At 38.9% G+C, this 23,329-nt stretch overlaps 1 protein-coding gene across 5 annotated transcripts in view; it reads right to left on the bottom strand.

Moving 5' to 3' along the window:
• The window catches only part of UPRT (uracil phosphoribosyltransferase homolog), an 86,883-nt gene that overhangs the window by 37,889 nt on the left and 25,665 nt on the right, over positions 1 to 23,329 (bottom strand). For 3 of the 5 annotated variants that reach the window (XR_009256905.1, XR_009256906.1, XM_058712260.1), the window contains exon 6: positions 23,125 to 23,223. Coding sequence is in view for 3 of the 5 variants with exons in the window: in XM_058712260.1 (XP_058568243.1) it covers positions 23,125 to 23,223 (99 nt within the window). In the remaining 2 variants the exon portion in view is untranslated. Of the gene's footprint in view, positions 1 to 19,500; positions 20,696 to 23,124; positions 23,224 to 23,329 lie in introns of those variants that run through there. The other 2 variants (XM_058712262.1, XM_058712259.1) reach the window with 1 other exon arrangement.

Genomic DNA, 23,329 nt, shown 5'->3' with positions numbered 1-23,329 from the left:
ACAGCAAGCGCGACTTAGCGTCTGGGAGGTCAGAAGTTAACAGCTCTGCTCAAAAAGCGGGAAGGCTGGAGGACAAAGGGAGGGAGAGCTGCTGAGCCCCCGGACGGCAGAGCTCAGCTTGGCGGGGAACAAAGGCGCTCGCCAGCGCCATCTCCCCCGCCCATCCCCCAGCCAAAATCCCAAAGAGAACCAGTTCCTGCCAGGGAACTTGCTCGCTCCGCGCAAACACCCAACGCTGTGCTTCTGCGGAGCCAAACCTCCGGCAGCGGATCTGACTCCCTCCCGCTGCCACAGGGCCCCTCCTGAAGTGGATCACCTAAGGAGAAGCGAGCTAAGCCTGCCCCTCCCGCCCCCGTGCACCTTGCCTACCCACCCCAGCTAATACGCCAGCTCCCCAGCACCACAAGCCTGGCAGTGTGCAAGTAGACCAGACGGGCCACGCCACCCCACAGTGAATCCCGCCCCTAGGAGAGGGGAAGAGAAGGCACACACCAGTCTGACTGTGGCCCCAGCGGTGGGCTGGGGGCAGACATCAGGTCGGACTGTGGCCCCGCCCACCAACTCCAGTTATACACCACAGCACGGGGGAAGTGCCCTGCGGGTCCTCACCACTCCAGGGACTGTCCAAAATGACCAAACGGAAGAATTCCCCTCAGAAGAATCTCCAGGAAATAACAACAGCTAATGAACTGATCAAAAAGGATTTAAATAATATAACAGAAAGTGAATTTAGAATAATAGTCATAAAATTAATCGCTGGGCTTGAAAACAGTATACAGGACAGCAGAGAATCTCTTGCCACAGAGATCAAGGGACTAAGGAACAGTCACGAGGAGCTGAAAAACGCTTTAAATGAAATGCAAAACAAAATGGAAACCACGACGGCTCGGATTGAAGAGGCAGAGGAGAGAATAGGTGAACTAGAAGATAAAGTTATGGAGAAAGAGGAAGCTGAAAGAAAGAGAGATAAAAAAATCCAGGAGTATGAGGGGAAAATTAGAGAACTAAGTGATACACTAAAAAGAAATAATATACGCATAATTGGTATTCCAGAGGAGGAAGAGAGAGGGAAAGGTGCTGAAGGGGTACTTGAAGAAATTATAGCTGAGAACTTCCCTGAACTGGGGAAGGAAAAAGGCATTGAAATCCAAGAGGCACAGAGAACTCCCTTCAGACGTAACTTGAATCGATCTTCTGCACGACATATCATAGTGAAACTGGCAAAATACAAGGATAAAGAGAAAATTCTGAAAGCAGCAAGGGATAAACATGCCCTCACATATAAAGGGAGACCTATAAGACTCGTGACTGATCTCTCCTTTGAAACTTGGCAGGCCAGAAAGGCTTGGCACGATATCTTCAGTGTGCTAAACAGAAAAAATATGCAGCCGAGAATCCTTTATCCAGCAAGTCTGTCATTTAGAATAGAAGGAGAGATAAAGGTCTTCCCAAACAAACAAAAACTGAAGGAATTTGTCACCACGAAACCAGCCCTACAAGAGATCCTAAGGGGGATCCTGTGAGACAAAGTACCAGAGACATCACTACAAGCATAAAACATACAGACATCACAATGACTCTAAACCCGTATCTTTCTATAATAACACTGAATGTAAATGGATTAAATGCGCCAACCAAAAGACATAGGGTATCAGAATGGATAAAAAAACAAGACCCATCTATTTGCTGTCTACAAGAGACTCATTTGAGATCTGAGGACACCTTTAGATTGAGAGTGAGGGGATGGAGAACTATTTATCATGCTACTGGAAGCCAAAAGAAAGCTGGAGTAGCCATACTTATATCAGACAAACTAGACTTTAAATTAAAGGCTGTAACAAGAGATGAAGAAGGACATTATATAATAATTACAGGGTCTATCCATCAGGAAGAGCTAACAATTATAAATGTCTATGCGCCAAATACCGGAGCCCCCAGATATATAAAACAGTTACTCATAAACATAAGCAACCTTATTGATAAGAATGTGGTCATTGCAGGGGACTTTAACACACCACTTACAGAAATGGATAGATCATCTAGACACACAGTCAATAAAGAAACAAGGGCCCTGAATGATACATTGGATCAGATGGACTTGACAGATATATTTAGAACTCTGCATCCCAAAGCAACAGAATATACTTTCTTCTCGAGTGCACATGGAACATTCTCCAAGATAGATCATATACTGGGTCACAAAACAGCCCTTCATAAGTTTACAAGAATTGAAATTATACCATGCATACTTTCAGACCACAATGCTATGAAGCTTGAAATCAACCACAGGAAAAAGTCTGGAAAACCTCCAAAAGCATGGAGGTTAAAGAACACCCTACTAACGAATGAGTGGGTCAACCAGGCAATTAGAGAAGAAATTAAAAAATATATGGAAACAAACGAAAATGAAAATACAACAATCCAAACGCTTTGGGACGCAGCGAAGGCAGTCCTGAGAGGAAAATACATTGCAATCCAGGCCTATCTCAAGAAACAAGAAAAATCCCAAATACAAAATCTAACAGCACACCTAAAGGAAATAGAGGCAGAACAGCAAAGGCAGCCTAAACCCAGCAGAAGAAGAGAAATCATAAAGATCAGAGCAGAAATAAACAATATAGAATCTAAAAAAACTGTAGAGCAGATCAACGAAACCAAGAGTTGGTTTTTTGAAAAAATAAACAAAATTGACAAACCTCTAGCCAGGCTTCTCAAAAAGAAAAGGGAGATGACCCAAATAGATAAAATCATGAATGAAAATGGAATGATTACAACCAATCCCTCAGAGATACAAACAATTATCAGGGAATACTATGAAAAATTATATGCCAACAAATTGGACAACCTGGAAGAAATGGACAAATTCCTAAACACCCACACTCTTCCAAAACTCAATCAGGAGGAAATAGAAAGCTTGAACAGACCCATAACCAGCGAAGAAATTGAATCGGTTATCAAAAATCTCCCAACAAATAAGAGTCCAGGACCAGATGGCTTCCCAGGGGAGTTCTACCAGACGTTTAAAGCAGAGATAATACCTATCCTTCTCAAGCTATTCCAAGAAATAGAGAGGGAAGGAAAACTTTCAGACTCATTCTATGAAGCCAGTATTACTTTGATTCCTAAACCAGACAGAGACCCAGTAAAAAAAGAGAACTACAGGCCAATATCTCTGATGAATATGGATGCAAAAATTCTCAATAAGATACTAGCAAATCGAATTCAACAGCATATAAAAAGAATTATTCACCATGATCAAGTGGGATTCATTCCTGGGATGCAGGGCTGGTTCAACATTCGCAAATCGATCAACGTGATACATCACATTAACAAAAAAAAAGAAAAGAACCATATGATCCTGTCAATCGATGCAGAAAAGGCCTTTGACAAAATCCAGCACCCTTTCTTAATAAAAACCCTTGAGAAAGTCGGGATAGAAGGAACATACTTAAAGATCATAAAAGCCATTTATGAAAAGCCCACAGCTAACATCATCCTCAATGGGGAAAAACTGAGAGCTTTTTCCCTGAGATCAGGAACACGACAGGGATGCCCACTCTCACCGCTGCTGTTTAATATAGTGCTGGAAGTTCTAGCATCAGCAATCAGACAACACAAGGAAATCAAAGGCATCAAAATTGGCAAAGATGAAGTCAAGCTTTCGCTTTTTGCAGATGACATGATATTATACATGGAAAATCCGATAGACTCCACCAAAAGTCTGCTAGAACTGATACATGAATTCAGCAAAGTTGCCGGATACAAAATCAATGTACAGAAATCAGTTGCATTCTTATACACTAACAATGAAGCAACAGAAAGACAAATAAAGAAACTGATCCCATTCACAATTGCACGAAGAAGCATAAAATACCTAGGAATAAATCTAACCAAAGATGTAAAAGATCTGTATGCTGAAAACTATAGAAAGCTTATGCAGGTAATTGAAGAAGATATAAAGAAATGGAAAGACATTCCCTGCTCATGGATTGGAAGAATAAATATTGTCAAAATGTCAATACTACCCAAAGTTATCTACACATTCAATGCAATCCCAATCAAAATTGCTCCAGCATTCTTCTCGAAACTAGAACAAGCAATCCTAAAATTCATATGGAACCACAAAAGGCCCCGAATAGCCAAAGTAATTTTGAAGAAGAAGACCAAAGCAGGAGGCATCACAATCCCAGACTTTAGCCTCTACTACAAAGCTGTCATCATCAAGACAGCATGGTATTGGCATAAAAACAGACACATAGACCAATGGAATCGAATAGAAACCCCAGAACTAGACCCACAAACGTATGGCCAACTCATTTTTGACAAAGCAGGAAAGAACATCCAATGGAAAAAAGACAGTCTCTTTAACAAATGGTGCTGGGAGAACTGGACAGCAACATGCAGAAGGTTGAAACTAGACCACTGTCTCACACCATTCACAAAAATAAACTCAAAATGGATAAAGGACCTGAATGTGAGACAGGAAACCATCAAAACCTTAGAGGAGAAAGCAGGAAAAGACCTCTCTGACCTCAGCCGTAGCAATCTCTTACTCGGCACATCCCCAAAGGCAAGGGAATTAAAAGCAAAAGTGAATTACTGGGACCTTATGAAGATAAAAAGCTTCTGCACAGCAAAGGAAACAACCAACAAAACTAAAAGGCAACCAACGGAATGGGAAAAGATATTTGCAAATGACACATCGGACAAAGGGCTAGTATCCAAAATCTATAAAGAGCTCATCAAACTCCACACCCGAAAAACAAATAACCCAGTGAAGAAATGGGCAGAAAACATGAATAGACACTTCTCTAAAGAAGACATCCGGATGGCCAACAGGCACATGAAAAGATGTTCAACGTCGCTCCTCATCAGGGAAATACAAATCAAAACCACACTCAGATACCACCTCACGCCAGTCAGAGTGGCCAAAATGAAGAAATCAGGAGACTATAGATGCTGGAGAGGATGTGGAGAGACGGGAACCCTCTTGCACTGTTGGTGGGAATGCAAATTGGTGCAGCCGCTCTGGAAAGCAGTGTGGAGGTTCCTCAAAAAATTAAAAATAGACCTACCCTATGACCCAGCAATAGCACTGCTAGGAATTTATCCAAGGGATACAGGAGTACTGATGCATAGGGGCACTTGTACCCCAATGTTTATAGCAGCACTCTCAACAATCGCCAAATTATGGAAAGAGCCTAAATGTCCATCAACTGATGAATGGATAAAGAAATTGTGGTTTATATACACAATGGAATACTACGTGGCAATGAGAAAGAATGAAATATGGCCTTTTGTAGCAACGTGGATGGAACTGGAGAGTGTGATGCTAAGTGAAATAAGCCATACAGAGAAAGACAGATACCATATGGTTTCACTCTTATGTGGATCCTGAGAAACGTAACAGAAACCCATGGGGGAGGGGAAGGGAAAAAAAAAAAAAAAGAGGTTAGAGTGGGAGAGAGCCAAAGCATAAGAGACTGTTAAAAACTGAGAACAAACTGAGGGTTGATGGGGGGTGGGAGGGAGGGGAGGGTGGGTGATGGGTATTGAGGAGGGCACCTTTTGGGATGAGCACTGGGTGTTGTATGGAAACCAATTTGACAGTAAATTTCATATATTAAAAAATAAAAAAAATAAATAAATAAATAAAAATAAAATAAAATAAAAAAATAAAAAAAAAAAAAAAAAAAAAGAAAAAAAGACAGTCTCTTCACCAAATGGTGCTGGGAAAACTGGACAGCAACATGCAGAAGAATGAACCTGGACCACTTTCTTACACCATAAACAAAAATAAACTCAAGGGAGGAGCCAAGATGGCAGAAGAGCATGGAAGTCTTTTGTGTGTCTTGTGTCCATGAGATACAGCCAAACACTAAACCATTCTGCACACCTAGAAAACTGGTTGGAGGATTAACACAACAATCTGCACAACCTGAACCACAGAACTCAGCAGGTATGTGGCACGGAGAGGTGAACTTGGGGAGCAAGAAGCTACAGTGGGAAGGGAGGTGCTTTTCTGGGCGGAGAGAGTAGAGAGATGGGGGGAGAATATGGGAAAAGCACCCCTCCCCAAAAGCAGCTGGAGAGAAAGTGGAAAATTGGAAACAGCCACAGGGACTAAATTAAAAAGGGAGAAAGGAGAAAGGAGAAGGTTTAAATTCCATTAAGACTGTAAACAAGGCTGGGGTGCCAGGGTGGCTCAGTCAGTTGAGCATCCAACTTCAGCTCAGGTCATGATCTCACAGTTTGTGAGTTTGAGCCCCGCGTTGGGCTCTGCGCTGACAGCTCGGAGCCTGGAGCCTGCTTCAGATTCTGTGTTTCCTTCTCTCTCTGCCCATCCCCGGTTTGTGCTCTCTTTATGTCATTCAAAAATAAATAAATAAATGTAAAAAAAATTTTTTAAAGACTGAAAACAAGGGGAGCACAAAGTCTGCAACTCCGCAGCTCAATACCTGGTGGTTCTCTGGTGGGAAGGGTGAATCCCCAGGAGCAGAGTGGGGTCCAGGAGGTTCTTGGGCCACACAAGGAAAAGCGGTTCCACTGCTGGAAGGACACTTGGTAGAGACTATTGAGGCCACCTGGTCCCAGCAGACCTCAGAGAAGGGCCACATTCGCTGGTGCTGGAACAAGGTCATTAAGGGTGAAGCCTGGTGCCAGATGTGTGTTGTGATTTTCAATAATCCCTGTAAAGCTGCTGCTACACTATCTCGAGAACTTTTTCTGGGGCAGGCTGGCACCTGGCTGCAGTCTCAGGGCACCGGCAGCAGCAGGGTCCAGCAAGCATACCTGGGTGGAGCCGACATCAGGCCATTGCTCAGTGAGAACCTTCCGCAGAGGGGTAGAACAGGTCAAAGCCACACTCCTTCAAAAGTAAAGGACTGGGGAAAACAGCCGCATCTGAGACAAAACTCGGGAGAGAGGTACAGCCTGAGGCTCGGTCACGGACAGTGAAAAGGCGGGGAGTGGACGAAAGCTGAAGACAGAGGACAGGTGTGTGAATGCTGACTGGGGAGAAGAGAGTTCCAATACTAGAGACTAGGTAGGTGGGTGACACCATTTTCACCGCTCCTGTGCATGCGCATATACACCTAGAGTGCCACAACACTCCACCCCAGTAGGCTAGCAGCGCCATCTAGTGGACAATGGAGCCATTACACTGAGCCCCCTCAATTGGGTCAACCTTGCTCTTCAAGAACACAAGTCTCACTGCCTGCTTAGTTTATCAAATATAAAGTGCTTCATAGTCTGACTTCTAGAGGAAAACGAAGTAATTTGAGTCCTATTTCAATCTGTTAGGTCCATCTACTCAATTTTCTTTTTTTCTCTCTCTTTTTCACTTCTTTTTCTTGAATACAGAAAAAAAATTCATTTTTATTTTCAATTTTTATTAAAAATTTTTTTAATTTTTTTACTATATATTTTACTTTTGTGTAAATTTTTTCAAATTCTATTTTACTTCCATTGTTTTATTTCAGTCTACTTCAATTTACTATTTCAAATTTTCAAACAATTTCCTTTTTTTCCTTTTCTTTTTTCTCCTTTTCGTGTCTTTTCCTTTTCTTTTTTTTTAAATTTTTTTTTTTTACATTTATTCATTTTTGAGACAGAGAGAGATAGAGCATGAATGGGGGAAGGTCACAGAGAGAGAGGGAGAAACAGAATCTGAAACAAGCTCCAGGCTCTGAGCTGTCAGCACAGAGCCCGACGCAGGGCTCGAACTCACGGACCGCGAGATCATGACCTGAGCCGAAGTCGGACGCCCAACCGACTGAGCCACCCAGGCGCCCCTCTTTTCCTTTTCTTGAATGCAGAAAAACTTTTTTTTACTTTCAATTTCTATTAAAAATATTTTTCCCTAATTTTTCCACTATATTTTTTACTTTTATGTATATTTGCTCATATTCTACTTCCATCATTGTATTTGGCTCTACTACACTGTACTCACTTTTTCAAATTTTCAAATGATCTCCTTTTTTTCTCCTTTTCATCTCTTTTTTCTTGAATATGGAAAGAGAAAAATTGATTTTTATTTTTAATTTATATTTAAAATATTTTTCTTTAATTTTTTTCTACTATATTCTTTACTTTTGTGTAAATTTGTTCAAATTCTATTTTACTCCCATCATCTCATTTTAGTCTATTCTATTGTATTCATTTTTTCAAATTCTCAAATGATTTCCTTTTTCCCCCTTTTTTCCCTAATCTTCAAACCACTTTCAATGCCCAGACCAAAACACACCTAGGATTACCATCATTTTTCAATTTGTGTGTGTGTGTGTTTAATTTTTTAATTTTAATTTTTTAATCTTAATATTTTTTTAATTTTAATTATGATAGCTCATCAATTCCATTTCTTTCTTCAAAATGACAAAACGAAGGAATTCACCCCAAAAGAAAGACCACGAAGAAACAACAGCCAGGGATTTAACCAGCACAAATACAAACAAGATGTCTGAACCAGAATTTAGAATCACGATAATAAGAACACTAGCTGGAGTCCAAAATAGATTAGAATCCCTTTCTGCTGAGGTAAAAGAAGTAAAAACTACTCAGAATAATATAAAAAATGAGCTGCAATCATGGATGGATGCTGCAGCAGCAAGGATGGATGAGGCAGAACAGAGAATCAGCAATATAGAGGACAAACTTAGAATAATGAAGCAGAAAAAAGAGGGAGATTAAGGCAAAAGAGCATGATTTAAGAATTAGAGAAATCAGTGACTCATTAAAAAGGAACAACATCAGAATCATAGAGGTCCCAGAAGAGGAAGAGAGAGAAATAGGGGTAGAAGGGTTATGAGCAAATCATAGCAGAGAATTTTCTTAAGCTGGGGAAAGACACACACATCAAAATCCAGGAAGCACAGAGGACCCCCATTCGATTCAACAAAAACTGACCATCAACAACGCATATCATTGTCAAATTCACAAAATACTCAGGCAAGGAGAGAATCATGAAAGCAGCAAGGGAAAAGATGTCCCTAACCTACAAGGGAAGACAGATCAGGTTTGCAACAGACCTAAGCACAGGAATGTGGTAGGCCAGAAAGGAGTGACAGGATATATTCAATGTGCTGAATCAGAAAAATATGTAGCCAAGAATTCTTTATCCAGCAAGGCTGTCATTCAAAATAGAAGGACAGATAAAAAGTTTCCCAGACAAGTAAAAACTAAGGAGTTTGTGATCTCTCCTTTGAAACTTGGCAGGCCAGAAAGTCTTGGCACGATATCTTCAGTGTGCTAAACAGAAAAAATATGCAGCCGAGAATCCTTTATCCAGCAAGTCTGTCATTTAGAATAGAAGGAGAGATAAAGGTCTTCCCAAACAAACAAAAACTGAAGGAATTTGTCACCACGAAACCAGCCCTACAAGAGATCCTAAGGGGGATCCTGTGAGACAAAGTACCAGAGACATCACTACAAGCATAAAACATACAGACATCACAATGACTCTAAACCCGTATCTTTCTATAATAACACTGAATGGAAATGGATTAAATGCGCCAACCAAAAGACATAGGGTATCAGAATGGATAAAAAAACAAGACCCATCTATTTGCTGTCTACAAGAGACTCATTTGAGATCTGAGGACACCTTTAGATTGTGAGGGGATGGAGAACTATTTATCATGCTACTGGAAGCCAAAAGAAAGCTGGAGTAGCCATACTTATATCAGACAAACTAGACTTTAAATTAAAGGCTGTAACAAGAGATGAAGAAGGGCATTATATAATAATTACAGGGTCTATCCATCAGGAAGAGCTAACAATTATAAATGTCTATGCGCTAAATACCGGAGCCCCCAGATATATAAAACAGTTACTCATAAACATAAGCAACCTTATTGATAAGAATGTGGTCATTGCAGGGGACTTTAACACCTCACTTACAGAAATGGATAGATCATCTAGACACACAGTCAATAAAGAAACAAGGGCCCTGAATGATACATTGGATCAGATGGACTTGACAGATATATTTAGAACTCTGCATCCCAAAGCAACAGAATATACTTTCTTCTCGAGTGCACATGGAACATTCTCCAAGATAGATCATATACTGGGTCACAAAACAGCCCTTCATAAGTTTACAAGAATTGAAATTATACCATGCATACTTTCAGACCACAATGCCATGAAGCTTGAAATCAACCACAGGAAAAAGTCTGGAAAACCTCCAAAAGCATGGAGGTTAAAGAACACCCTACTAACGAATGAGTGGGTCAACCAGGCAATTAGAGAAGAAATTAAAAAATATATGGAAACAAACGAAAATGAAAATACAACAATCCAAACGCTTTGGGACGCAGCGAAGGCAGTCCTGAGAGGAAAATACATTGCAATCCAGGCCTATCTCAAGAAACAAGAAAAATCACAAATACAAAATCTAACAGCACACCTAAAGGAAATAGAAGCAGAACAGCAAAGGCAGCCTAAACCCAGCAGAAGAAGAGAAATCATAAAGATCAGAGCAGAAATAAACAATATAGAATCTAAAAAAACTGTAGAGCAGATCAACGAAACCAAGAGTTGGTTTTTTGAAAAAATAAACAAAATTGACAAACCTCTAGCCAGGCTTCTCAAAAAGAAAAGGGAGATGACCCAAATAGATAAAATCATGAATGCAAATGGAATTATTACAACCAATCCCTCAGAGATACAAACAATTATCAGGGAATACTATGAAAAATTATATGCCAACAAATTGGACAACCTTGAAGAAATGGACAAATTCCTAAACACCCACACTCTTCCAAAACTCAATCAGGAGGAAATAGAAAGCTTGAACAGACCCATAACCAGTGAAGAAATTGAATCGGTTATCAAAAATCTCCCAACAAATAAGAGTCCAGGACCAGATGGCTTCCCAGGGGAGTTCTACCAGACGTTTAAAGCAGAGATAATACCTATCCTTCTCAAGCTATTCCAAGAAATAGAAAGGGAAGGAAAACTTCCAGACTCATTCTATGAAGCCAGTATTACTTTGATTCCTAAACCAGACAGAGACCCAGTAAAAAAAGAGAACTACAGGCCAATATCCCTGATGAATATGGATGCAAAAATTCTCAATAAGATACTAGCAAATCGAATTCAACAGCATATAAAAAGAATTATTCACCATGATCAAGTGGGATTCATTCCTGGGATGCAGGGCTGGTTCAACATTCGCAAATCGATCAACGTGATACATCACATTAACAAAAAAAAAGAGAAGAACCATATGATCCTGTCAATCGATGCAGAAAAGGCCTTTGACAAAATCCAGCACCCTTTCTTAATAAAAACCCTTGAGAAAGTCGGGATAGAAGGAACATACTTAAACATCATAAAAGCCATTTATGAAAAGCCCACAGCTAACATCATCCTCAATGGGGAAAAACTGAGAGCTTTTTCCCTGAGATCAGGAACACGACAGGGATGCCCACTCTCACCGCTGTTGTTTAATATAGTGCTGGAAGTTCTAGCATCAGCAATCAGACAACAAAAGGAAATCAAAGGCATCAAAATTGGCAAGGATGAAGTCAAGCTTTCGCTTTTTGCAGATGACATGATATTATACATGGAAAATCCGATAGACTCCACCAAAAGTCTGCTAGAACTGATACATGAATTCAGCAAAGTTGCAGGATACAAAATCAATGTACAGAAATCAGTTGCATTCTTATACACTAACAATGAAGCAACAGAAAGACAAATAAAGAAACTGATCCCATTCACAATTGCACGAAGAAGCATAAAATACCTAGGAATAAATCTAACCAAAGATGTAAAAGATCTGTATGCTGAAAACTATAGAAAGCTTATGCAGGTAATTGAAGAAGATATAAAGAAATGGAAAGACATTCCCTGCTCATGGATTGGAAGAATAAATATTGTCAAAATGTCAATACTACCCAAAGCTATCTACACATTCAATGCAATCCCAATCAAAATTGCACCAGCATTCTTCTTGAAACTAGAACAAGCAATCCTAAAATTCATATGGAACCACAAAAGGCCCCGAATAGCCAAAGTAATTTTGAAGAAGAAGACCAAAGCAGGAGGCATCACAATCCCAGACTTTAGCCTCTACTACAAAGCTGTCATCATCAAGACAGCATGGTATTGGCATAAAAACAGACACATAGACCAATGGAATCGAATAGAAACCCCAGAACTAGACCCACAAACGTATGGCCAACTCATTTTTGACAAAGCAGGAAAGAACATCCAATGGAAAAAAGACAGTCTCTTTAACAAATGGTGCTGGGAGAACTGGACAGCAACATGCAGAAGGTTGAAACTAGACCACTGTCTCACACCATTCACAAAAATAAACTCAAAATGGATAAAGGACCTGAATGTGAGACAGGAAACCATCAAAACCTTAGAGGAGAAAGCAGGAAAAGACCTCTCTGACCTCAGCCGTAGCAATCTCTTACTCGGCACATCCCCAAAGGCAAGGGAATTAAAAGCAAAAGTGAATTACTGGGACCTTATGAAGATAAAAAGCTTCTGCACAGCAAAGGAAACAACCAACAAAACTAAAAGGCAACCAACGGAATGGGAAAAGATATTTGCAAATGACACATCGGACAAAGGGCTAGTATCCAAAATCTATAAAGAGCTCATCAAACTCCACACCCGAAAAACAAATAACCCAGTGAAGAAATGGGCAGAAAACATGAATAGACACTTCTCTAAAGAAGACATCCGGATGGCCAACAGGCACATGAAAAGATGTTCAACGTCGCTCCTCATCAGGGAAATACAAATCAAAACCACACTCAGATACCACCTCACGCCAGTCAGAGTGGCCAAAATGAAGAAATCAGGAGACTATAGATGCTGGAGAGGATGTGGAGAAACGGGAACCCTCTTGCACTGTTGGTGGGAATGCAAATTGGTGCAGCCGCTCTGGAAAGCAGTGTGGAGGTTCCTCAGAAAATTAAAAATAGACCTACCCTATGACCCAGCAATAGCACTGCTAGGAATTTATCCAAGGGATACAGGAGTACTGATGCATAGGGGCACTTGTACCCCAATGTTTATAGCAGCACTCTCAACAATAGCCAAATTATGGAAAGAGCCTAAATGTCCATCAACTGATGAATGGATAAAGAAATTGTGGTTTATATACACAATGGAATACTACATGGCAATGAGAAAAAATGAAATATGGCCTTTTGTAGCAACGTGGATGGAACTGGAGAGTGTGATGCTAAGTGAAATAAGCCATACAGAGAAAGACAGATACCATATGGTTTCACTCTTATGTGGATCCTGAGAAACGTAACAGAAACCCATGGGGGAGGGGAAGGGAAAAAAAAAAAAAAGAGGTTAGAGTGGGAGAGAGCCAAAGCATAAGAGACTGTTAAAAACTGAGAACAAACTGAGGGTTGATGGGGGGTGGGAGGGAGGGGAGGGTGGGTGATGGGTATTGAGGAGGGCACCTTTTGGGATGAGCACTGGGTGTTGTATGGAAACCAATTTGACAGTAAATTTCATATATTAAAAAATAAAAAAAAATAAAAAAAAAAAAAACTAAGGAGTTTGGTGACCACTAAACCGGCCTTGCAAGAAATTTTAAGGGGGACTCTCTGAGGGGAGAAAGGGTAAAAATATAAACAAACAAACAAATAAATAAATTCCAAAAGCAACAAAGATTAGAAAGGACGAGAGAACACCACCAGAAACTCCAACTCTACAAGCATCACAATGGCAATAAATTCATATCTTTCAGTACTCACTCTAAACGTCAATGGACTCAATGCTCCAATCAAAAGACATAGGGTAACAGAATGGATAAGAAAACAAGATCTATCTATATGCTGTTTACAGGAGACCCACTTTAGACCTAAAGACACCTTCAGATTGAAAATAGGCATGGAGAACCATCTATCATGCTAATGGCCAACAAAACAAAGCCAGAGTAGCCATACTTATATCAGACAATCTAGAATTTAAAATAAAGACTGTATCAAGAGAGGCAGAAGGACATTATATCGTGATCAAGGGGTCCATCCACCAAGAAGACCTAACAATTGTAAACATTTATGCGCCAAATGTGACAGCACCCAAATATATAAATCAATTAATCACAAGCATAAAGAAACTCATCAATAGTAATGCCATAATACGAGGAGACTTCAACACCCCACTCAGAGCAATGGACAGATCATCGAATCAAAATATCAACAAGGAAACAATGGCTTTGAATGACACACTGGACCAGATGGACTTAACAGATATATTCAGAACATTTCATCCTAAAGCAACAGAATATACATTCTTCTCCAGTGCACATGGAACATTCTCCAGAATAGACCATATACTGTGACACAAATCAGCCCTAAGTACAAAAAGATCGAGATCATACTGTGTATATTTTCAGACCACAACACTATAAAACTCCAAATCAACCACAAGAAAAAATGTGGAAAGATAACAAATACTTGGAGATTGAATAACATCCTACTAAAGAATGAATGGGCTAACCAAGCAGTTAAAGAGGAAATTAAAAAGTATATGGAAGCTAATCAAAATGATAACACTACAACCCAAAACCTCTGGGACACAGCAAAGGCGGTCATAAGAGTAAACTGTATAGCAATCCAGGCCTTTCTAAAGAAGGAAGAAAGATCTCAGATACACAACCTAACCTTATGCCTTAAGGAGCTGCAAAAAGAACAGCAAATAAAACCCAAAACCAGCAGAAGACAGGAAATAATAAAGATTGGAGCAGAAATTAATGCTATCAAAACCAAAAAAACAGTAGAACAGATCAATGAAACCAGAAGCTGGTTCTTTGAAAGAATTAACAAAATTGATAAACCACTAGCCAGTTTGATCAAGAAGAAACAGGAAAGGACCCAAATAAATAAAATCAACAATGAAAGAGGAGAGATCACAACCAACACAACAGAAATAAAAACAATAATAAGAGATTATGAGCAATTATATGCTAACAAAATGGGCAATCTGGAAGAAATGGACAAATTCCTAGAAACATATACCCTACAAAAACTGAAACAGGAAGAAATAGAAAATTTGAACAGACCCATAACCAGTAAGGAAATTGAATCAGTAATCAAAAATCTCCCAAAACACAAGAGTCCAGTGCCAGATGGCTTTCCAGGGGAATTCTACCAAACATTTAAGGAAGAGTTAACACCTATTCTCTAGAAGCTGTTCCAAAAATAGAAATGGAAGGAAAACCTCCAAACTCTCTATGAAGCCAGCATTACCTTGATTCCAAAACCAGACAGAGACCCCACTAAAAAGGAGAACTATAGAACAATTTCCCTGATGATCATGGATGCAAAAATCCTCAACAAAATATTAGCCAACTGGCTCCAACAATACATTAAAAAAAATTATTCACCACAACCAAGTGGGATTTATACCTGGGATGCAGGGCTGGTTCAATATCCGCAAAACAATTAACGTGATTCATCACATCAATAAAAGAAAGGACAAGAACCATATGATCCTCTCAATAGATGCAGAGAAAGAATTTGACAATATACAGCCTCCTTTCTTGATAAAAACCCTCAAGAAAGTAGGGATACAAGGAGCATATCTTGAGATACAAAAGCCATATATGAATGACCCAATGCTAATATCATCCTTAATGGGAAAAACTGAGAGCTTTCCCCCTAAGGTGAGGAAACAAACAGGGATGTCCACTCTCGCCACTGTTATTCAACATAATATTGGAAGTCTTAGCCTCTGCAATCAGACAACACAAAAAAATAAAAGGCATCCAAATCAGCCAGGAGGAAGTCAAACTTTCACTCTTCGCAGATGACATGATACTCTATATGGAAAACCCAAAAGATTCCACCAAAAAACTGCTAGAATTGATTCATGAATTCAGCAAAGTTGCAGGATATAAAATCAATGCACAGAAATCGGTTCCATTGCTATACACCAATAATGAAGCGACAGAAAGAGAAATCAAGGAATTGATCCCATTTACAGTTGCACAAAAAAACGTAAAATACCTAGGAATAAATCTAACCAAAGAGTTGTCTATACACTGACAACTATAGAAAGCTTATGAAAGAAATTGAAGAAGACACAAAAAATGGAAAAAAGATTTCATATTCCTGGATAGGAAGAACAAATATTGTGAAAATGTCGATACTACCCAAAGCAATCTACACATTCAATGTAATCCCTATCAAAGTAACACCAGCATTCTTCACAGAGCTAGAACAAACAGTCCTAAAATTTGTATGGAACCAGAAAAGACCCCAAATAGACAAAGCAATCTTGAAAAAGAAAACCAAAGCAGGAGGCACCACAATCCCAGACTTCAAGCTATACTACAAAGCTGTAATCATCAAGACAGTATGGTACTGGCACAAGAACAGACACTCAGATCAATGCAACACAATACAGAACCCAGAAATGGACCCACAAACATATGGCCAACTAATCTTTGACAAAGCAGGAAAGACTAGCCAATGGAATAAAGACAGTCTCTTCAGCAAGTGGTGCTGGGAAGACTGGACAGCGACACGCAGAAGAATGAACCTGGACCACTTTCTTACACCATACACAAAAATAAACTCAAAATGGATGAAAGACCTCCATGTAAGACAGGAAGCCATCAAAATCCTCAAGGGTAAAGCAGGCAAAAACCTCTTTGATCTTCGCCACAGCAATTTCTTACTCAACACATCTGTGGAGGCAAGGGAAACAAAAGCAAACATGAACTATTGGGACATCATGAAATAAAAACCTTCTTCACAGCAAAGGAAACAATCAAGAAAACTAAAAGGCAACCTAGAGAATTGGAGAAGATATTTGCAAATTACATATCAGATAAAGGGTTAGTATCCAAAATCTATCAAGAAGTTATCAAACTCAACACCCAAAAAACAAACAATCCAGTGAAGAAATAGGCAAAAGACATGAATAGACACTTCTCCAAGGAAGACATTCAGATGGCCAACTGACACATGAAAAAATGCTCAACTTCACCCATCATCAGGGAAAAACAAATCAAAACCACAAAGAGATACCACCTTACACCTATCAGAATGGTTAACATTAACAATTCAGGCAACAACAGATGTTTGCGAGGATGCGTCAAAAGACGATCTCTTTTGCATTATTGGTGGGAATGCAAGCTGGTGCAGCCACTCTGGAGAACAGTATGGAGGTTCCTCAAAAAACTAAAAATAGAACTATCCTACGACCCAGCAATTGCACTACTAGGCATTTATCCAAGGGATACAGGTGTGCTGTTTTGAAAGGACACATGCACTCCAATGTTTATAGCAGCACTGTCAACAATAGCCAAAGTATGGAAAAAGCCCAAATGTCCATCAATGGATGAATGGCTCAAGATGTGGTATATACACACAATGAAGTATTACTCAGCAATCAAAAAGAATGAAATCTTGCCATTTGCATCTACGTGGATGGAACTGCAGAATATTATGCTAAGTGAAATTAGTCACTCAGAGAAAGACAAATATCATATGACTTCACTCACATGAGGACTTTAAGAGACAAAACAGATGAATATAAGGGGAGGGAAACAAAAATAATATAAAAACAGGGAAGGGGACAAAACAGAAGAGACTCATAAATATATGGAGACCAAAGTGAGGGTTACTGGAGGGGTTGTGGGAGGGGGGATGGGCTACATGGCTAAGGGGCACTAAGGAATCTACTCCTGAAATCATTGTTGCACTATTTGCTAACTAGTTTGGATGTAAATTTTTAAAAAATAATAAATAAAATAAAATAAACAAATAAACAAATAAATAAAAATAAACTCAAAATGGATGAAAGACAGAAATGTGAGACAGGAAACCACCAAAATCCTACAGAACACAGGCAGCAACCTCTTTGACCCCAGCCGCAGCAGCTTCTTACTATATATGTCTCTGGAAGCAAGGGAAATAAAGGCAAAAATGAAGTATTGGGACCTCATTAAGATAAAAAAGCTTCTTCACAGCAAAGAAAACAATCAAGAAAACTAAAAGGCAACTGACAAAATGGGAGAAGACATTTGCAAATGACATATGGGATAAAGGGTTAGTATCCAAAATCTATAAAGAATTTATGAAACTCAACATCTGAAAAACAACAGTTAAGCAATGGGCAGAAGACATGAGTAGACATTTTCCAAAGAAGACATCCAGATAGCTAACAGACACACGAAGAGATGCTCAACATCACTCATCACCAGGGAAATACAAATCAAAACCACAATGAGATACTACCTCACACCTGTCAGAATGGCTAAAATTAACAACTCAGGAAACAACAGATGTTGGTGAAGATGTGGAGAAAGGGGAACCCTTTAGCACTGTTGGTAGGAATGCAAACTGGTGCAGCCACTCTGGAAAACAGTATGGGGGTTCCTCAAAAAATTAAAATTAGCACTACCCTATGACCCAGCAACTACACTACTAAGTATTTTCTCAAAGGATACAAAAATACAGGTTCAAAGTGGTACATGTACCCCAATGTTTATAGCAGCATTATCAACAATAGCCAAATTCTGGAAAGAGTCCCAATGTCCATTGATTCATGAGTGGATAAACAAATTGTGGTATGTATATATGTATTTATGTGTGTGTATGTATATATATATATATATATATATATATATACATACATACACATACACACACATACATACAATGGAATATTATTCAGCCATAACAGAATGAAATCTTGCCATTTGCAATGGTATGGATAGAGCTGGAGAGTATTAGCTAAGCAAAGTAAGTCAGAGAAGACAAATGCCATATTATTTCACTTATATGTGGAATTTAAGAAACATGTGTTCATAGTGGGGGAAAAATATAGGCAAATAAGGAAACAGACTCTTTTTTTTTTTTTTAATTTTTTTTTCAACGTTTATTTATTTTTGAGACAGAGAGAGACAGAGCATGAACGGGGGAGGGACAGAGAGAGAGGGAGACACAGAATCTGAAACAGGCTCCAGGCTCTGAGCCATCAGCCCAGAGCCCGACGCGGGGCTCGAACTCACGGACCGTGAGATCGTGACCTGGCTGAAGTCGGACGCTTAACCGACTGCGCCACCCAGGCGCCCCGGAAACAGACTCTTAAGTATAAAGAACAAACTGATGGTTAGTAGAGGGGAGGTGGGGTAGGGGATGTGTTAAATAGGTGATGGGGATTCGGAGGGCACTTCTTGTGATGAGCCATGGGTGTTAGATGTAAGCAATGAATCACTAAATTCTTGAAACTAATTATTACACTCTGTTAACTAACTGGAATTTAAATAAAAACTAAAAAAATAAAAATAAAGGGAAAAATATAGTGAAGTCCTTTTAGCATTCCTAGGCTCTATAGGGAAAATGTAATCCATTGTCCACCAGCTTTTGCTCCTGCCCCCTAATCTTTGCTGACTGTCATCAGCTTTGGTTCCTTTTGCACTTTTCTGGATATTTTAGAACAGAGGCTCACAACAACTGCCTATGGGGCAATGAGAATATAATTATTCAAGTAACCAGCCAGAACCACTGTTAAAATGTTTATTATCAATGTAAAGTGAGATCAGGATTTTACAAGCAAGTTTCCAAACACAAATATTGTTTTCTATAACAGTTTATCTTCCTTTTCAAGGCCTAAATATGAACACATATATAACTGGAGAATTTATAAAATATGGTGTTTTTAATTTTAATACATCTTCAGTTGACAGGCATGCAAAATAACTCATTTCCAAATCATATGAAATATACAAATTGAAAACGTAGCATTTTAATGTACTTACTGGCCATAAAACTCAGCAAGAAACTGTTCTTCCCCATACCTCAGAAAAATCACCACCAATTCCTTTTCTAGGGCATTGATGACATTAACAGTAATTAGCCGTCCCTTGTCAGCATCCAGATATCCCTGGCTCAATCTATCTATGCAAATTAATGTTATATTTCCAGTTGCTGGAAATGCTCCATCATCTCTTCACTGCATTACGCTTGGCAAGGCACCTACCAACAATGCACATGATGGGAACTGAGCCATGGAGAACATTAATGGCTTGACTGAAGAGCTAACTACATATTCTTGGTCTGCTAATTGAGTGAGGATATTAACGAAATGTAAAATTCCAGGAGGCATTCTTTTTTCACCCTGCCCAAGTTACCAGCATGTATAGTACTTGGAAGTAAAGAGGAGAAGAAGGTGACAACAGTCATAAACATGAAATCTCCCTAGAACTAAAAGCAAACTAAAGAAAATGTAAAGTAGAGTGGGCCAAAGAACAGAATCCCATTGGGTTTTATTTGTGGCTTCAAACAACATCCAAACTGAGAGGTTCAAAAATTAAGAAACAGTGTCAATGCACTGAGGGATCATCAACTTGCATTAGAATATTATTAAAATATTTTCTAAGAGTTGTGTGTGCTGCATTGTTGAATTTGGTGCCAACAGTCAAGAAACAACCAAATACATTAAAGTACAGTAAATAACTTTTACTATACCCACTTCCAAAAATTATAAAGCATAATTTTCTTTGCCATTCTTCAAGTGAATTCGTAAAACAGGTAGAAACTCAAAACATTAACTGTAATATTACACAAGATAATTAATTTGTCTTTGGTAACTCAGTCTGTCCCAAAATATTTCTGTCCAAAATGTGTAGGTGCAACAGGATGAACTTCAGTAGTTAAAATTGTGATCTCTGGAAACTCCTGAATGATTGATTTGGCACCTTCAAAACATAATAGGAAAATTGCTGTTATGGCAGGACTTTTTGGTAACATTAGCTGGAATTCAGGAATTTTATAGCCACTAAGTATAATAAAGACAGAAGGGGCACCTGGGTGGCTCAGTCAGTTAAGCGTCTGACTTTGGCTCAGCTCATGATCCTGTGGCTTGTGAGTTCAAGCCCCGCATCAGGCTCTCTGCTGACAGCTCAGAGCCCAGAGCCTGCTTCAGATTCTGTATCTCCATCTCTCTCAGTCCCTCCCTTACTCACCCCTATCGGTTTGTCTCTCTCTCAAAAAAAATAAACATTAAAAAAATGAGATAAGACAGAAAGCAATGACCTCCTAGTCAGACTTTGCTAATCTCTTAGTTTATATGTCTGATACCTGGAAAGCTTTGACAACCATCACACTATGCCCTCACCCAGTAACTAATGAATTCTTAGAATCAAATTGTTTTATATCCGAGATATTACAAATACATTCAGTTATAGCAACTTTCTCCCTGAAGTCTTTGTTTTGTTTTCATTTTAAATTATTCTTTCTTTTAAAAAAATGTTTATTTTTGAGAGAGAGAGGAGAAAGCAGAGAGAGAGAGAGAGAGAGAGAGAGAGAGAGAGAGAGAATCCCAACCAGTCTCTGCAATGTCACGTGGAGCCTGACATGGGGCTCAAACCCATGAACCGTGAGATCATGACCTGAGCCAAAACCAAGTGTAGGATTCATAACCATCTGAGCCATCCAGGTTCCCCTGTTTTGTTTCATTTTAAAGGCAGCTAGAATAGAAAGAATATATACTCCTTTCCAGAAACAACATCATATATAAGATGATGGATGGTTTCTCAACTGGAACACTGAAACAAGTGTGAAAACTTATTTGGTATGTCAGAGCAAACTAGCTTTTAGAAGTTAGGACTCTAGCTTTGGGGGTTGCATGGAGAGAGTCTAGCTAGGACCCTAGCCAAACTAAAAAGCCATAATGATGCTGTCACTAAATAAGATTTTTTCATCTACAATGTCAAAGAATAGTATACTATTCTAATGTATACTCTTAGAACTAATACAGTTACTTTTCTACTTCCAAAGGCAGAAAACCCAATAATTATTTGGTTATCTCAACGTTTACAGTGCCATCTCTGCTATATATAAATGGATGACCAAGCAAATTGCCCTTTGTCACCATCAACATTTGAACTACCAGTAAGTTTTTATTATGAAACAGCAAAATAATCAATGGCCTACTGAAAGCAGCCCTCCCAACAAGATATGCTGTAGCCTCTTCAGGGTTGGCTGAGACTTGGAACCTTTGGACATGAGGAAGCACTCTAACTAGAAGCCACATATTTCTCTTTCCTTTCAATTATGAAACAAATACAAATTCATTGTCAAACATCTGAAAAATACCAAAAACAAAACTTAAAAAATAAAATGCACTTAGAATCCCACCATCCTAAGATAACCACTATTAATATAGTGTGTATTTTGAAATTAAATTTGAAATAGTACTGTGCATCTGTCTAGCCTCTCATGCTAAGGAAACACTTATTAGGGTCGATGTTAAATCCAAGTCTGATTGTGGTAGTGATAATGGTCGTAATTTGTCTTAATTGTCTCTAAACTTGGTGATAACATTTTACATTATTCTAATGCAGTTACTTTTTAACATTTACCATGTAGATGTTTTGATGTTATTAAATATTTTTCAAAAACATGATTTAGTTATATAGTATTACATCCTTTGAATATATATTTACTTAACCACTTCTTTATTGTAAGGCATTTATATACTATCGAATTTTTTCTTACAGTAGACATAACTCTGCAATGAATATCCTGAAAGCTAAGTTTCTACATGCATGTATGATTATTTTCTTAGGACACTTTCACAATTGTCCTAGATTGTATGTTGAAAAAAACTAAGGCCTTACATTAGGTTTATTTTCCTGAGGAAATGGAGAACAAACACACAGTTCTACCATTATGCCCTTTGAGCAGAAATAGAACTTAAAAAAAACTTCTTATCTTTGCTTCACGTTGCAAAGTTTACTGCAGCAAGACCACAGGATCTAACCAGATCTTCAAGTTGATTGTGGTGTGGGAGCAGTTCTCAGGCTCGGCTGAGAAGTCAGGAGAAACAGGGACATTTCAGCTATTCACATGCTCTACCCAAACAATGTTACCACAAAAACAATCGCAATCCCCTTCAAAGGGATTAGTTCATCACCTTCCATATCAATTTGAACATTAGAATGGTGTAAAATATCCTATCACCCAGCTTAAAGCTTATTAACACAAGTTATAAACTACCAAAATTAGATTTAGATTTAATGTGGAAGCAAATGAACTTTTTCTCCCGACGAGACTCTGGGCAGATACACACTTACCCAACCCTTGACCATCTGAAGGCCCAGTTACTGCCTCATGCTGAACTCACCATGAGGAGTGGAGAACAGGCTGAGTAGGATAATAACACTGGGTTGAACTCCATGTTCTATAAGAACCTTTACAGCTTCAATTACAGTATTTCCAGTGCCTGAAATCAAATGACAACCAAATGCATTAGCAACTTTAACATTTATCTCAACTCCTTTGAAGTTTCTTTGAAGTTAAAGGCAGTTTAGAAATCTAACATAAGACAC

Source organism: Neofelis nebulosa, chromosome X, assembly GCF_028018385.1.
Source record: "Neofelis nebulosa isolate mNeoNeb1 chromosome X, mNeoNeb1.pri, whole genome shotgun sequence".
Classification (NCBI taxonomy): Eukaryota; Metazoa; Chordata; class Mammalia; order Carnivora; family Felidae; genus Neofelis; species Neofelis nebulosa.
The sequence above is the reverse complement of the archived record's forward strand: the minus strand, read 5'-3'. Positions and strand labels throughout refer to the sequence as shown.